The sequence below is a fragment of the Siniperca chuatsi genome, linkage group LG14, assembly GCF_020085105.1.
Source record: "Siniperca chuatsi isolate FFG_IHB_CAS linkage group LG14, ASM2008510v1, whole genome shotgun sequence".
In the NCBI taxonomy this organism is placed as follows: domain Eukaryota; kingdom Metazoa; phylum Chordata; class Actinopteri; order Centrarchiformes; family Sinipercidae; genus Siniperca; species Siniperca chuatsi.
The window spans coordinates 24,321,048-24,339,099 of record NC_058055.1 but is presented as its reverse complement, the minus strand read 5'-3'; the positions used below and the strand labels follow the sequence as shown (position 1 = coordinate 24,339,099).

The following is an 18,052-nucleotide window of genomic DNA, read 5'->3' as shown; positions in this document are numbered from 1 at the left end:
CAAGGTAACTCCAACCTCTGGCTAGTTTTCCATAACATTTTCTGTGGATGTGCATGGTTCACAGAAAATGAATCTATATCTTCACTGTCTATCCATTAAAGGCCCTGAAAACCTCAATCAACTTCTTGCTAGGAGCAATGGGGTGCTGAAAAGTTTTGGTTATTTCACATGAGAGATTTGTGTATTTGTGTATTTGTGGACCGGACATGTGATGTCACATATCAGTGCACCAATCAAAGTTTAGCAATATTTGAATCAAAATGTGATGACAGTTGTGGGGTTGTTTGCTTATGTTGTCAGCACTGTCAATCAAATCTGGTCAAACCACACCCACGCAGTCCTGATGAAGCCGATAAGAGTTTTAAGATGTGAATATGTAATGTTACGGAGATAAACTTCAGATTTGAAACCATTTTTCAGGAATATGTTTGTGATTGTGCAGACTGAATGCCAGTGCCCTGTAAGCCAGAGCCTCTTCTCTTGCATCAGCACAATGTTCAGCACCCCACTGTTCTGTGAGAGGTGTTGATCTGAGGGATCCCACCAGGACATTGGCAGGAGATGCGTTTTGGCCCAGCTTCCTGTTACACACATTTACAGCCTCATATCCTGAACTACCCCACGCATTGTTACAAAGAGCTTTGCTAATGACATGTGGCACAGAAAAAGACCAGTGCTTCTCCAAGCATGTCAGGATTTTTCGTAATTAAGGTTTTCCACTTCAAACTTTAAGTTAAGGAATTGAAATTGATTGCTGGCTCAGCAATCTGGACCAGTCAAAGGAAAACTCCCCCTTTATCCTGGGATATCACCTGACCTTTTTCCTGGTAATATCTCTGTTTCCCTGGTAACCCCTAAGGGTCTGAGTAATACCTGGAACCCACTCAGTGCACTTGGAATATTATTGTATTGGGTTGCTACCTCTGTGCTGTTTTGTCGCCAGTCTGCGGAGTTTAGAAAACAATGAAGCAGGCAGAGAGCGAGCGATGTATCTCACTCGATTATTTAGCTCTGCAGCTACATTCATTTAGAACGATGTTCAGACAGTCACGTCGGAGGTGTCCGGTTATACTGTGCGTTCAATTCAATTAATGGACATCCTCTAGCCAATCTTAATTGAGTTTTCCCCAAAGCAATGGTACAATTAGCTGGAAAATGTTAAGCAAACACTACTGCACAGCAGTGTGTTTGTTTATGTAAGTTGATTTTATGTTTGAGCAGATTGATGGAAAAAGGAAAAGGAGGTTCATAGAAGCAGGGAAAGAGAGCAGACCTTAGTCTATGAAGAGCAGAGGCCATGTAGTCACAGACAATTTGTGTTTTTATTTGCGATTATTGATGTTACATGGTAATCAATTGGAAATTGTTTATGTGACAGTTTATAAAATCATTTGTCAGAGAAGGAGGCCTAGCCAGGCTAAATGGATGGTCTGTGAGTGTGAAATAGAAAAGCAGACACTGAGTGCTGTAAAGATGTCTGCACTTGTCAGGTACGCCGACCTTGATACCATCCAGGCAGCCTGAGGTTTGTACTTCCTCCCTCGCTTTCTGTCCTGATACTCTTGTTTTCCTGTCAGCCTCTTAGTTTGTCACAGACTTCCCAAAGAGCATGTTGTTAAAGGAGTCAGAGAGGAAGAGACAACAGTGGGATGCCCTAAACGTGAAAGAACAGTAGAAGAAGAGACAAGACTAAATGGATTTGACAGTAAACCGAGGCGACGGCTGAAACATGTTGGCATCCCAGATGAAATGGATGCCAAGTCCACAAGTCCAGTGAGACGTCTTGTAAAAGTCATCTGTGATTCATGTAGAGAGAGTCAGTTCCCTGGAGATATCTGATTAGTATCCTGCTGTGGACACTGCTGGACAGATTGTTGAGCGCTGTCTCCGACACACAGTACAAGACTGTGGCGGAGGCAGAAGTCTGTGTCTGCAGAGACTTTTCTTTCCGCCTGTTTTCCTTCTTCATTTTATCATTCTTATACTGTTTCTGAATGTTGAGGATGTTTTGGGGCGTCAGTGTTTAGAGGTGAATGTCTGAGCCAACAAAGGTTGTAACAAAGACCACTGATTATTTTAAGCAGCAGCTTTCAGTACGCCAAATCATAGCTGTCCATTCATGTAGGTTGTTCATGTGGTGTTTTCAAGTTGTGTAAACAGCAGAATGCTTAGCATGCCTGAGACTTCTTGGCAGAATTATTCTACAACTAGTAAAACTATTTTTGGCTTTGGCTTGGATTTTCTGGATTTTCATCTGGGTTGTATAAACTGTTACAGCTGCCTGCTGCGGCTGAATCAACACCATGAGAGCAGTGAGAGTTAACTAAAACAGTGAATTTGCGGGTCGGACAGCTAAACAATGAGCTGAAACTCACTATAAAGCTTTGTTAAGCCGAGGGGAGCTGCAGATTTGAATGATAATTCTCTGTAGGTTCATCATTATGAGCAACCTCTTTCACTTTGTCACATTGTTTTCACATTGTACATCATTATTAATAAAATATTGTTTATATAGCCACTTTAAAGTCTTTATGTGAAGATATTTTATGTCATTATAGGATCTTTAATGGAAAAAGTTTTTGTTCGTAGAGAACCCCGGTCTCATTCATTATTGACCTATAAAACTATTGACACGTCACCTTGAACTGCAAAAAAGGTCAATTATTAGTCCTTGTACTATGAATTTTTAAACCATTTTTTGTAAAACTTTCCCAGAGCCTAAAAAAGCTATTTGTATGTGCATGACATTACCCCAGTGTAAAGTCTAGGGGCCGCGCAGTGAGTGATTTTCATTCATGAATGGGCACCATCTTGGGACCCGGTATCCAGTTCTTATAATACACCCATAAATGCAACACATTGGTTAACTGTTTCCCTTTTCCCACTGTGTGCTTGCAACAGATGACATGCATGGACGCAGTTAACTGGCACAGTCATAAATTTCTTGATAAATTCCTTTGGAAAAAACCAAACCTGAACAGCAACAAAAGGATGTGACAGTGCAACAGGAAGTTGTTACCACTGAAGCATTCATCATTGGTATTTTTGAAGTCATGTCATTTGTATTATTATACTTCAAAACTACATCTGATCAAAAAAAACGAAATAATTTGAACAACTTTATGTAGAACGATATGTCTCTTAAGTTTAACTTTCTAGGTTAGCTCCAGTGTGAAGTAACTGGCCGTTTGTCGTAAAGGAGACAGAGAGGCAGAATGAGACAGAAAAAACGAATGAATATCAATTTGAAATGGCACAAACCAAATTGAAAGAACTCACAGTCCCAATGCCCGCGTTTCCACTGGTGAGTGCACTTTCAAGTAGCTCTTGATAAGCTTGAAGTTGTTAAGCCTCTATGCATTTGCTCTGCTGATATGGATGGTCTTATACTGTATATGTGGTTAAAAATAAATGCTGATGTACGGGAAAGCCCAGTGCATATTCACGCAATCAGCAACTGCGGGAGTGTTGCTGGTAAATTGCATTTCTAAGTCATTGGGCATCGCAGTGAAAAATAACAAAGGTCAGATAGTTCTTTAGAGGTCTGGGCTGCATTTCTGTAAAAAGTCAAACACTCAAGTATGTATTTTTCTCGCTGGAGTGCTTGAAGTGCTCTGTGGAGCACTGAAAGAATGTGAAAAAAGACAATCACACTGATATGATAAGAGTATGAATAATGTCTGGTACCTCTAACCATTAGGCAAGAAGTGACTCAGTTGATTGATGGTTGATCAGATGGCTGGTTTCGGGCAGGGATAATGGGCTGGGGTTTCAAGGCTGGAGGTAGAACTGCATGCTTGAAGATACTGAATGAGCAGCTATTCAATCGTTCAACCAACCAACCAGCTAATCAGTCATACACTACATTTTTGAAATAATATGCAGTTTCATGCAATTCACTATAGCGATAAAAGATAAAGTGCGTAGAAACTAAAAGGCATTAAAGGGGGCAGTATAAATAAAGGGGGGAATTATTGATAGCCTTATTTATTATTACTCATTTTACACAATTTATAAATAACTAATAACTAATCCTCTTTTTGTTACAACAACTGATTTTAGTGTTCATGTTATAAATTGAGCCTTGGCCACATCACGTTTAATATCAAATCATCCAAACAGACAAAAATGTTTGAATTAATTTGGCAGGACGTGAAAGTTTGGTTCTCTTGTTGAATTTGTGTGTATCAGTGAGAAGGCCCGGTGTGGTGTTTGGAATGAAAACAGGCACACAGGTCATGTGTCAGTTCGGATGTTTATCTTGTCTCTAAAGAACATGGCAAATTCATTTTGATGAGGCTATTAACTCACCATCTACAACGGAAATGACACCAATCAGCCAATCAGTGTCTGATTTTCAGGACACACAACTGTCAAGAAGGCAAGAAGAAGACTGTAGCTGCTGTAGACTTTTTATAATATCAACTTACTTTCACAAAATGCTTAACTGGCCAAAAAAACCTCTGGGAATTAAAAAATTAATTCAATCCATGGAGTTAAACATTTCCAGATAATGAGTTTATTGTCTATGTGGATTAATAGCATTTTGGAAATTAAAGCGTTGGTTTTCTCCCAAATGACAATGATGCCAGAAATGAGAAACATCAGTTGCACATGCTGCTGGGCATGAGGTGGAACCCTGGCTGGCAGCCACTCGGAAACATAAATACCTGCATGTGGTAGACTTTGTAACAAAAGCTGGTTATTATTTCTAAATCCTGTCATTTTTAACACTGCAGGTCAACAAAACAGAAGACAAGTCCCTGGAGGAGCGAGGACGCATCATGATTTCTCTTAAGTACAACACCCAGAAGTCTTGCCTGGTAGTGGGCATCATACGCTGCGCTCACCTCGCCGCCATGGACGCCAACGGCTTCTCCGACCCCTACGTCAAAACGTCAGTATGCAAATACACCCAAACAGAAACTGGAGCTGCAATATAACATATAACAGCATAAGCTGTGCTAAACAATTTCATGTGGTATATTTTCATACCATGTTCTAACATAACCTTAAAGGATATACTGTTCTCTTCATATGTTTTGCTTTCCAAGCGTGAAATATAAATAAACAGCAAGCCAAACTCTGTTCAAGAGCCAGGGTATGAGCGCCTTGCTCCTTTAATATTCCATTGTGTGGTTTACACAGGCAATCTCAACAGCCACTGAACCGAGTAAAACTGTAAATTAAATAAAAGAAACAAGGAGAAATTATTACAATCAAAATGAAATGACGCTTATTAACAGTGCAAAAAGTGATATGTATATAGATACATTGCTAACTTGGGTTAGAAGCATTATCAATACATCACGTTAGCACCGATCGCCAAAAACATAAACATCTTTGATTATGTCACGTTAAACTCTTGCAACATATATTAAACAGATGGCTGATCCAAATAAACTTACAGCCATCGCTTTCGACAGGGTTTAGAAGGATGATCAAATCAGATGCAACAAAAACATGTTAAGCGTTTGCTACACCATAAGCTCGCTATTTCCTGTTACCCAATGTGCGGTGCTCGTGGAAGCACGTCAAAATAAAAGTCCTCACATAGGAACTTGCATAATAGCGGCAGATAAAATAAAACTTATAAAGAATATTAAGCAATCATAAAAATATAATGTTTATACATGCGAATGTCCATCACAAATTATGCACAACCTCTGACAGAGGCAACAAAGACAGAACACTCCCCGCCTGGCATTATTACTGCCATTATAATAGTCTGTTTTTAGTTTTACTTAGTCGTCTTTAGCTAGCAGTAAGATCAAATCAGAAATTGGTCGTAGGAATGTTTTCACATTACCACTTAAGATTGTCTTAACCTCTACCTTGCGGACCCTTCCGTCACTGCTTGGGAAGACGGATGTGATTAAGCCCAAAGGCCAATCGTTCCTTGAGGACTGGGCTTGCTTCAACAGCACAACATCTCCAACATGCAGGTTTCGTTGATTCTCATGCCACTTGCGTCGGGGTTGGAGTGTACTGATGTATTCTTTTCGCCACCGGCTCCAGAACTCGTTGGCCAATGCCTGCACTCGCCTCCACTGACATCTCAGGAGGTCTTTTTCAGCATAGGTCTCACTTTGGGTGGGTACTCCTGGCTTTTGGGTTAAAAGCATTGCAGGAGTGAGTATGCATGGAGAATATGGATCCGATGAGACAGGAACCAGAGGCCTAGCATTTATGATTGCTGACACCTCTGCCATCAAGGTGCAAAGTACCTCATGAGTCAAGTGAGCATGTTTCTTCTGCAACAGCATACCGTCTAGAATCTTGCGGGTTACGCCGATCATGCGTTCCCATGCTCCTCCCATGTGGGAGGCGTGTGGAGGATTGAATTCCCACGTACAGCCATTCTCATGGAGGTATTTCAGAAGACTAGTCTGGTTTTCCTTTGTTGGCTGCATGCCTAGTTCTTGGCTAGCTCCGACAAAGTTGGTCCCTCTGTCCGATCTGAGCTGCTTTGCTGGTCCCCTCACAGCAAAAAACCTTCGCAGAGCGTTAATGCAGCTGACAGTGTTCATAGACTCAATGACTTCTATGTGTACTGCTCTTGTACTCATACACGTGAAGAGTATAGCCCACCTCTTGTTTTCAGCCACACCACCTCTGGTGCGCCGAGTGACAACTGTCCATGGACCAAAAACATCTAACCCCACGTATGTAAATGGAGGAGATGTACTGAGGCGTTCAGGCGGAAGATCTGCCATCTTTTGAACTTCCAGTTTTCCTCTAAGTCTGCGGCACGTCATACAATCCTGAAGGATGGAGTTTATCAGTCTTTTTCCTCCTACAATCCACAAGCCAGCCAGTCGGATTGCTCCTTCTGTGAATAGTCTGCCTTGATGGTGCACTTTGGAGTGGTAGTGATTCACCAACAGCTTGGCGACATGACTTTGCTTTGGGAGGATGATGGGATTTTTCACCTCTGACTCAAGAGAAGAGTGTTTCAGACGTCCTCCAACCCTCAAGAGACCGTCATCGATGTAGGGTCGAGATTCCACAGCGTGCTTGAACGGGAAACTTGTTGATCCTTCTGCAGAGCAGAATACTCCTCTGGATATAGGTCTCTTTGGACATGTAGAAGTATTAGTCTCTTTGCTGCTGTCTGTTCTTCGGGTGTATGCGCTTCGCTGCACTGATGCCATCCTCTGCACGTATGGCATGTGCTGACTGAACTTGACATGTGAGAACGTGCTTGATGAATCAGAGAGGAAACAGCTCTTACCAAAGATTCCCAGATAGAAAAGCGCTGAAAACGTTCTGAGAAGAGGCTTCTCTCTACGCGAGTAGTGAAGCTAGCTACACAAGGTCTGACTTCTGCATCCATCTCAGGATTCATCAGTTCGAAGAACTCACACTGTTGCACTTGGGGCGGTTCGTAGAGGAAGCTGGGTCCTGTGAACCATATAGTGTCATTTAGCCCTGATGCACTCACAGATCTTGTCGCCAGGTCAGCTGGATTCTGAACTGTAGGCACATAACTCCACTGTTCTGGAGAAGTTGACTGACGTATCCGCTGAACACGGTTGTGCACATAAACGAAAAAACGTCTGGACTGATTGTAGATATATCCCAGGACCACTTTGCTGTCGCAGTAGAATTTCACTGCATTAGGCTTATGGTCTAGCTCGTCGAGAATGTGTTCAGCCATCTCTACAGCCAGCACTGCTCCACACAGCTCCAGGCGAGGGATAGAAGGCTCGGGACGTGGTGAGAGCTTTGCCTTGCCCAACACAAATCCCACTTTGACCTCGCCTTTATCAGTCTGAGCTCGGAGGTAAGCCACTGCCCCTATGGCCCAGCTTGAGGCGTCTGAAAAGACACACAACTCAGTGTATGATGTGTTGGAGAGCGAATGGTGTACGTATGTGCGTGTGATATGAAGGTCACTTAGCTTTTGAAGTGAGGTTTTCCATTCTTCCCACTGGCTTCTCTTCTCTTCAAGAAGGACCTCGTCCCAGTTATGTACTCCTTTGGTCAGCTCACGTACCAGTGCTCTGCCCTGGATTGTCACTGGTGCCACAAAGCCCAAAGGGTCAAAGAGGCTATTCACGACAGAGAGTACTCCACGATGAGTGTAGGGCTGGTCATTAGCTGCGACTTTGAAAGTGAAAGTATCAGTTTTTATATCCCAGTATAAACCCAGGCTTCTTTGTGTGGGCCAACTCTCATTTCCAAAATTCAGATCTTGAAGGTCGGAAGCGAGATCTTCTGGTGGGAACGCTTGCATCACCTCGAAACTGTTTGAGGCTATTTTGTGGAGCTTGAGGTTCGACTTGGAAAGTGATTCTTGGGTGCGTTTGAGCAAGTCAATTGCTTTGACTTCTGTGGGAAAGGACATCAGCCCGTCGTCCACGTAGAAATGTCTGTTGACAAAGTGCAAAGTATCAGCACCATACTCTTGCTCACCTTGCTGTGCAGCTAACCGCAGACCGTATATCGCTACTGCTGGCGAAGGGCTGTTCCCGAACACATGTACCCTCATACGGTATTCTACCACTTCCTTGTTCAAGTCGTTGTTGCTGTACCAGAGAAATCGCAAATAGTTTCTGTGGTGTTCTTTCACCAGGAAACCATAGAACATCTGTTGGATGTCTGCCATAATTGCAACAAGATCTTTCCTGAACCGTAGCAGCACACCCAATAGGGAGTTGTTCAGGTCAGGGCCTGAGAGGAGCACATTGTTCAGAGAAATACCGTGGTGTTGTGCGCTGGAATCAAACACCACTCGAATCTGTCCTGGTTTTTGCGGATGATACACTCCGAAGATGGGTAAGTACCAACATTCTTCATCCTCGTGAATAGGTGTTCCTCTTTCCGCATGATGGTTCTGGAAGAGCTTCTCCATGAAGGCAGAAAACTGTTCCTTCATCTCAGGGTTTCTACTCAGCGTGCGTCGCAAAGAATTAAGACGAGACAAAGCATGTTCACGATTATTTGGCAGTAATGGTCTGGGTGACTTGAACGGCAAAGGAGCGACCCAGTTTTTCTGTTCATCTTGGTGGAACTCTGCTTGCATGATCTTCAAGAAGTTCTCATCCTCGAAGGACATGGCAGGTTTGTTATCATTTTTGGTTCTCTCAAATACTTTGAGCCCAAGTTCATCTTCGACTAGCATGCAATGAGTGGCGTGATTGAACGAATGGGGAAAAACAACAGACTTATGCTCCCCGCCATGGCACAATTTCTCTTTCACTTTGATGTGGCTTTGGCATGGAGTGAGAAGAGATGGGCGACCATTCTCTAGGATGTTAGTTTTATAGACACTCACCATCGGCTTATGAGCTTTGTCAATGCAGACATCACCTACAATCACCCAGCCTAAATCTAATCGCTGAGCAAAGGGTGCATTGTGAGGCCCATTGATTTGTTGTCTTGCTTTGTGTACACGGATCATGTCTCTTCCCAACAATATTAAGATCTGAGCATCAGGATCTAACTTCGGGATGAACTGTGCCACACGTTTCAAGTGTGAATGAGCAAGGGCTACCTCTGGTGTAGGTATTTCACATCTATTGCTCATTATCTCGTTACACTCAATCAATGGTGGGAGATCTAGACATGTTTTACCATCCAGTGTCTCTATTTGGAAGCCGACTGCTTTCCTTCCTGACGTTTCTATGGAACCAGCACATGTTCTCAGCAAATATGGAGAGGGGTCACTCTGAATTTCAAACAGCTCAAAGAACTCTCCTTTGGCCAGCGAGCGGTTGCTCTGGTCATCAATTATGGCATACACCTTAATAGCTCGTTCCCGTTGCTCATGAGGAAATACACGCACCAAGCACATTTTCGCACAGGATCGCATTGGAGCATGTTCTCCACAAACTTCTGTACACTTTGAAGTTACCTCTAGGGTAGCATTGTCCTGCTGTTCTGTGTCTGGTTCTTGCATCTGAGGTGTTGAGCGAGGCGGAGCTATGTCTGGATGCATGACTGTGCAATGTCTATCAGAATCACACTCGACACATTTGAGGATCGCGAGACATTCTCTGGCTACATGATTCGGAGAACAACACTTGAAACATCTTTTATGTTCTTTCAGGAGGTTCTTATGCGTTCAATCAATGATCTTTTCCTAAAGGCTCTGCATTTTGTCAGGGGATGTGATTTGTTGTGAATAGGGCAGTACTTCAACAAGTTTGCTGAATTTGACTCATCATTATCAGACACATCTGTCTTGTGTACTGACACAGGAACTCTGCTAGCACCATATTTATACAGCGGTCTTTCACTTCTGATGACTGTATGGCTACTGCTTGAAAGCTTGAAACTTGGATCATTCCTGGTTTTAGCTTCACTGCAAATAAAATGAGTGAAGAACGAGAATGGAGGAAAACTGACCTTGTTCTCTTCCTTGAAACGCGAGCCAGCGAACAGCCATTTCTCCTGCAGACTTCCTGGTAACTTCTCCACTATAGGATTAATGCCACGAGGGGTATCGAGATAAGCTAGTCCAGCTAAGCACGTGTCTCCTTTCGCTGCAAGTATCTCCATGAGCAGGTCTGCAAGCTCCTGAGTTTCACATTGTCTTTCGGAGATAGACGTGGAAAATTATCCAGTCGCTTAAATAAGGCACTTTCTATCACTTCTGGAGTGGCATAACATTCTTGAAGTCTCACCCAAGAAAGTTGGAGAGCAGCTTGAGGATTAGTAACATATACAGCTCGAATCCTTCTCACGTGATCTGACGATTCCTTCCCCAGCCACTTGACTAATAAGTCTAACTCTTCGCCAGCTGAGAGCTGCAAGTCTTGTGTGGCATTAACAAATGAAGACTCCCAGGCTCTAAAGTTCTCTGGGTTATCGTCAAACTTGGTAAGTCCTGTGGTGATAAGCTCTCTACGTGCCAAGAATTTAGCAAAGTCTAACATAGGCTCAACTTGGCTTTGAGAGAAATGTTGTGTATCTGAATGGACTGCATACTTTTGTGAAGCAGGGTCTTGCCGTTGAGATGCTTTAGATGCAGTATTCGGTATCGGACGAGGCAGATTATACAGGTAATCTGGATATCTTGTGCTCTGCAGACCTGTACTATCACATATTCTGCTCTTTTCATGAACTGTATCACTGTCATATGCAGCACTCATGCTCTGAGACGTATTGATCAAACGTGGAGTCGATTCCTTTACACCGGCTGAAGATATATTTAGAGGTAGGGTGGAAAAGTCAGAGCTCACCTGAGTTTGGTGTTTTACATATTCCTCTGTTCTCATTGAAATCACATGTGATGAAAGTGTGCTTCTCTCACTGCAACCATCATCGCGTTCCATTGCTGCTGCTGCTGTCTCTAATGCTTCAGCTTCTGCCAGAGTGGCTGCAGCTTCTTTTTCAATTTCCAACGCTTCTAAACTCGCTTCCACCATAGCTCTTTCCTGTTCCAGCCTGGCTTTCTCCTTTTTCATTTCAAGCTGTCTTTTTGCAAACACCATCTTGGCACGAGCCGCTTCTGCAGAGGCTCTAGCTTTAGCAGCAGCGCTGGCAACTGAACACTTGGAGGAAGATGAAGATCGTTTAGAACTGACCTCTGAAGATGCTTTTTCTTTTCCTCCATTCTCTTCAGTTTGTATGTTTGCATCTGCATATTCCTCTTGCACCCGCTGATCCATGGCTTTTTACTATACTGTTCTCTTCATATGTTTTGCTTTCCAAGCGTGAAATATAAATAAACAGCAAGCCAAACTCTGTTCAAGAGCCAGGGTATGAGCGCCTTGCTCCTTTAATATTCCATTGTGTGGTTTACACAGGCAATCTCAACAGCCACTGAACCGAGTAAAACTGTAAATTAAATAAAAGAAACAAGGAGAAATTATTACAATCAAAATGAAATGACGCTTATTAACAGTGCAAAAAGTGATATGTATATAGATACATTGCTAACTTGGGTTAGAAGCATTATCAATACATCACGTTAGCACCGATCGCCAAAAACATAAACATCTTTGATTATGTCACGTTAAACTCTTGCAACATATATTAAACAGATGGCTGATCCAAATAAACTTACAGCCATCGCTTTCGACAGGGTTTAGAAGGATGATCAAATCAGATGCAACAAAAACATGTTAAGCGTTTGCTACACCATAAGCTCGCTATTTCCTGTTACCCAATGTGCGGTGCTCGTGGAAGCACGTCAAAATAAAAGTCCTCACATAGGAACTTGCATAATAGCGGCAGATAAAATAAAACTTATAAAGAATATTAAGCAATCATAAAAATATAATGTTTATACATGCGAATGTCCATCACAAATTATGCACAACCTCTGACAGAGGCAACAAAGACAGAACAAAGGATGATTCCTGTTTATTACAACCTGGATTTTATTTTCATATTTTTGGACATCATTTCTATCCGTAGGTTTATTTATTTAATTTTGAAAACTGTGGTTCTCCATAAGGAAGAGTGGAAAGTACAGGACAAAGTATGAAATACTGACATTTACCGTGTGCATTCACATATAATTCCAGAGTTCCACGCTTTGAATTGAACTGACTTGATCTTTATTTCGGTTTTTAGGGTATAAAAATAAAAATGTATTTGTTTCTCAATACTTTGCAGTATCCACAGTCAATTTCATGGATTCATTGTCATTAACCGAAGTGTTGGTCAAGGACAAAATCACTAGAGGAAAAGGTCAGGGGGTCACCAAAACCATTAACTATCGGCCTCCAGTTCATGAATATTCATACCATATTTCATGGCAAATTGGCTTTCAGTTGTCAAGATATCTTGCTGTGGAGCAAAGTGTCAGACAAACTGTCATCACCAACCTTGATCCTACCAAAAATCTGAATTTATATACTATGAAACAAGGATTCGTACATGACTTACAAACATAGGTTGACTTCTCATGTCGCCACCTGAATGCTCGTCATAGTAATGCTATTTTTAGTGGATGTACAACTCACTGTAGAAGTGCTGAAATGGATTAGCTGGCAGTGCTGATGTTTTAGCAGAAAAGAAGCAGGCTACCTGTGATTATCAGCTGCATGGAAGACACACAGCACAAGAGGCCATCCGCAGGGTTGCAGAGAGTCCTATTTATCACACCTGAACATTTCCCATGTCTTTCATCTGGCTGAGCAATGAAAGTGCAATTAATTTCCAAATCCGCTGTGCACACCTCGAGAACAAAAGCGCGACTTGTTTCAGAGGAGAGGGGCTGGCAACAATTTTCCAACAGTTTGAGGTTGACAAAATCTCCCTGAAGCTTGAAGGACACTCAGGCAGATAATAGATTTACTGACAAGCTCATGTGAGAGGGAATAAAGGAAATGTATACTCTGACAGACAGATAGGGCTGTATGAATTTTCTCTTCTTTCACCAGCCCATGTCAAGCAAGAGTCCATCTGATGCATCAAGTCACAGCTGTCACCTGAACTGCAAATAGTTTGCTCTATTGTGTCGATAATGTTGGGAATCTTCCCAATAAATGCATGCGCTGTATGAATGTAGAATAAAGTAAATGCCCTCCTTAATGGTTCTTCAGTCAATGACAAATGCATTTCATCAAGCTTAGAGGTAAAAATATTCTTAAGAATGAGTATTCAGTTTCATTGCACAGCTGCCGAACAAAGCATAATAATGGCAGTACTGCAATAACATTTAAAACCATTGTATTGCACAATAGCATTGTTTGCATCTTAACTTTCACTCAGTTTTGCCTGGGGGTCAGTAGCCCCATTACATGACAACAATTAGGTTCTCTGCAATATCCTCATCAACAACAATTTCAGCCCCCTTCCCCCAGGGGTACGTTTGTGAGCAATAACCCACTTACCCTCCCTGTAAGTCTCTGTGTTACCTTGGGAAATTGAAGTGTGTGTGGGTTTGGTGAGCATGTAAAAGGAAAGAGGGATGTGACGAGCCACTGTAATTGCTTACTGGATTGAAATGTACTACATCAAAATGAGCATTATTGCCCAAAACTGTTCTTTACCAAATGGACAGAGGTAATACACAACATTCACTGCACTACGCAGAGTTTGATAGAAGTACAACTTGCCTTTTGCATCATTTATGAAGGCAGAACAGAAGCAAAGGTCCAACCTTCACACAAACACACACACACACACACACACTGGCCGTACATTCATGAACACCAATGCCTGCACCCAGAGCAACAGTAGCACTAACGATCTGTTTTCACCACTGACTCATGGACTGCAGTGAATGCAAAGTGAAACTGATAAGTAACCGTAATGTTACATGTTTTTGGAACACCAGCAACACCTCAACAAATCAAAATCAAGTCAACTTTTATTTATACTGCAAATTTCACAACATACACACAGTTGCCAGTTTATTAGGTGCACCTAGCTAAAACCAATGAAGTGAAGAACAGCCCTGCAATAAATGAAAACTGTTTTAGAGATGATTAAACTTTATGGTCATTTTGAAGGCTGTAGTCTGTGGTGCTATTTAACTGCATTGCATTATACTGAGAGATGTTTCTAATATTTTGTCCATCCCATTTATATGAATCAGGGTAGACTACATATTGAAAACACTTCTTAATATAACACAATACAATTCGACAGCAGTGTAGAATACAGCCTCAAAAATTACCATAAATTAAACCAAATCCTCAGTTTCAACAGTTGAAACAGTTTCAATAAAAACTGAACATGGAGTTATTGCAAGTCTGTTGCATTATACTGCATAGTTTTAGCACCTAAATAAATGGCAACTGAGTGTAGTATGACCCAAAATGCTTCAACAGTCAAACTATACCAAACTGGCAAAATAGCCTTTGAAAATAAATTCTACCAGAACAAACTCATAAAACCTCATGTTGATGATTTAAGGATTAAAGAAACTACACACTGGAGATCTGTACTGTTATGATGCAGCCAGTATCGACTGACTTTGAAAATGTGTTATTGTTATGAGGCGAGGTGTCTTCACCTCTGAAATCTCATCAAAAAGACACTAAACTTAAATGTTGTTAAACTAACCATGTATTGGACATACATCTTGGCAGAGAAGAGCTGCTTTGAGAGGTGATGACACAACAGCATCTATGTATTACCAACTGGGAAAAAAATGTCTTTAATAAAAGCACAGGTGGAGTCTATTAAAGTCAGATAACGTAGTAATGTAATGTAGTGTGTGTAATGTAATGCAGCTGTGTGGTTGAATAGAGGGCAGTACCACAGCACCCTCTGGAGGACAGAGAATGATGCTTTTACATTGTACATGAGGATTTATATAGTTGATGAGGGTTTCAAACAATACATCATCATGTAGGCATTTAATAAATGATGAGGATTTGTAGTGTTTTATCCTTGCAGTTCCTTATCAGCACCGTTAAGTCCTGTATTAAGTCTTCCTGCCTTCCCTCCCCGCTCTGCTCTCCTACAGGTACCTGAAGCCTGACGAGAACAAAAAGTCAAAGCACAAGACTGCTGTGAAAAAGAAGACACTCAATCCCGAGTTCAACGAGGTATAAACCACGGCTATTGCAATAAAACCTTGCAGGTCCAATTTCTTCTTTTTTCCCCCCCTATTTTTATTTTACCTGAGTTGAGTGTTTATTCTGGGCTTTTGTGTGCTGAGCAACCTCCATAACTCTGGGACCTACAAAAGCCATTCTGGGAGGGCACGACTGTCAGATCAAAAAGAAGCACATTTTTCTACATTCGCCATAAGATTACTTTTTGTCATCTTGGTTTCCCATCAAAGATTGGGATTGTGTGACGTTGATGCAAACCTGTTTAACAGAGTGTCAGAATGAAATTTAAGATTATGTCTCCTAGTCATCCACTTCTGTTATCTCCATCATTTCTTTAAAGGCCCTGAAAATGTATTTTCTCTATCAGGTTCTCACTATGAAAATGGGGTCCTACATGAACACACAATTTTCTGCCAAAGTTACAGTAGTTTTCGTTATTTCACATGGGGGATTTCTATATTTGTATTTTTGTCCTTGTTCTTCTCACTGGTTTGAAGTGGGCGGGGCTCATTTGGCTAAAGGTGATGTCACGTACTTCTGTGCACCAATCAGGATTTAGCAACATTTGAATCAAAATGTGATGACAGCTGTGGGGTTTTTTGTCTGTTAAACTCTTACTGAAAAATACCTACGGATATTTTTTCAAAACTTGCTGGTTAAATAGTCACCAATATTTAATCTTCCCTAGGCTTTGAAAATAGGTTTTCGGGGGCTTTAAAGCTGCACCAATCAATATTTTTTTCATTAACAATGGAACAAATTACTACATGTAATGTAAATGTGTCGCTCATCGTGACAAATCCAGAGAGAATTATCACCAACTGTGCGGTTCCCCTCAGCTCTGTGGAGCCTTTTAGCTTCTTTCAGCTCGTTGTTTTGGTTTTCATGGCCCTCAATTTGTTTTGGTTCACTCTCACTGCTCTCATCAGCCCTGTGTCCAGTTGCAGCAGGCAGCTGTTTTCAGTGCTCTGATAAAACCACTGTACACTGCCTGCTCACCACCAAACAGCAGACGGACAAAGTTAGCGACTAGCTGGCATAGCTTCTAAAGAGACCGTGACCGTTTTACTCAGGAATTAGTGTAACGCAGAACAGAGCTAAAAGGAGAGTGAATATTGGACTTACATTTGCCAGGTGGCCAGAAATATGACTCCAAATAGATGCTAACATTGCTCTGTAAATAGGCAACTGTTTGCTAACACTAAATCAACACTATAAGGTGACAATATGTCAGCAGCCCCCCAAGTGGCCAAAACATCAATTATAGCAGGTTTAAAACAGGGACCGTAACATATTTTGACTGTGAGTTCCCATTGCTGTAGTGTGCTGTAAAAATGCTTTGATAAATTCAGTACAGAGGAAACAAGACTAGTAATCAGCCCTTATTCTCTTCTAAAATGAGCCAGAGCAGCTCAGTCTCACAGATGAACACCTGATTATAAATACTGTTGAAATCAGAAATGCATTGCTGAAGACCCTGAGGACCCAGCCATGTTTTGCAGAAAGATGCCAAAAAATCTTTTCAACACTAAACAGGCCCCTCAGTGCATCGTGGCACAGGGTAGCTTGGCTCGGTGGTACCCGCCTGTATACGAGTGGACGGCCGTGGCCAAACACTCACACAGGCCAGCGGCTTGACATTTCCTCTGACATTTTTTGCGCCCATATTCTTCCATCACCTCTTGGCCTTTCTGTCAGAGACGAGCAATGAGGGTCTTCCTCCGTATCAAGGCATTGATTTCATTAAAGTGGAGCAGCAACCCTGATTGAACTGCAGATTGAGATGCAGAGTACATGTTCTTGCTTCACACAGTGCAAATTGATATCAGAAAAAATGCTTGTTTCATTTAGTGGACAGTGTACTTTATTGATTATACTGTCATTCTGTTAAAGTACCCTAGTATGTATTTTACATTTAATTCCTCTGTGGTCCAATCAAGATAACTCTGACACTTGTAGTATACTGAATGGGTCTATGTAAGTGTCCTGAACTAATAGGGCTGGCTGTGAGAGAGCAGAAAGTCAAATACTGCAACGACATTAACCTGCGTATTATTTTAGGCACTAACAAAAAATATTAAAACTCAATGAGGCGCTCAGAATTATGTGAATCAATTTCACCAGAAAATTAAACAAATGTCAATTGCATTCAGGTTTGTAATGATAATTATGCAAACCCAAAAGCCATGCAGAAGAGTGTTTTGTTGTAAAGGTGGTGAAGCAGATTGGACTCTTATTCAACATGTTCAACACCTTTAAACACACATTTTAGGTTTCATACTTTGTGATAATCTGAAAAGATGTGATATGTAATTGTGATCGTATGTGATCATACTGGAGAGAGGAACTACTGGAGCTCTTATTTTCTGCCGTTCTGTTTCCTGTAGGAGTTCTGTTACGACATAAAATATGCAGACCTCACCAAAAAGACCTTGGAGGTGACCGTGTGGGACTACGACATCGGAAAGTCCAACGATTTCATAGGTAAGCACAGGTGAACCGTGGCAGGCCAGCTCAGCTTTCGTCAGAGATGACGACGGTGTGGGACGAGCTTAAATAGCTTGACTGATATTCAGCAGTATCAG

The 18,052-nt window shown here is 41.7% G+C and overlaps 1 protein-coding gene across 2 annotated transcripts in view; it reads left to right on the top strand.

Annotated features, from left to right (window-relative positions):
• doc2b (double C2-like domains, beta) overlaps nt 1-18,052 on the top strand; it is a 131,844-nt gene that overhangs the window by 107,596 nt on the left and 6,196 nt on the right. For both annotated transcript variants that reach the window (XM_044221449.1, XM_044221450.1), the window contains 3 exons: nt 4,740-4,897; nt 15,377-15,458; nt 17,855-17,951. In XM_044221449.1, coding sequence (XP_044077384.1) covers nt 4,740-4,897; nt 15,377-15,458; nt 17,855-17,951 — 337 coding nt within the window. The remainder of the gene's footprint in view (nt 1-4,739; nt 4,898-15,376; nt 15,459-17,854; nt 17,952-18,052) is intronic.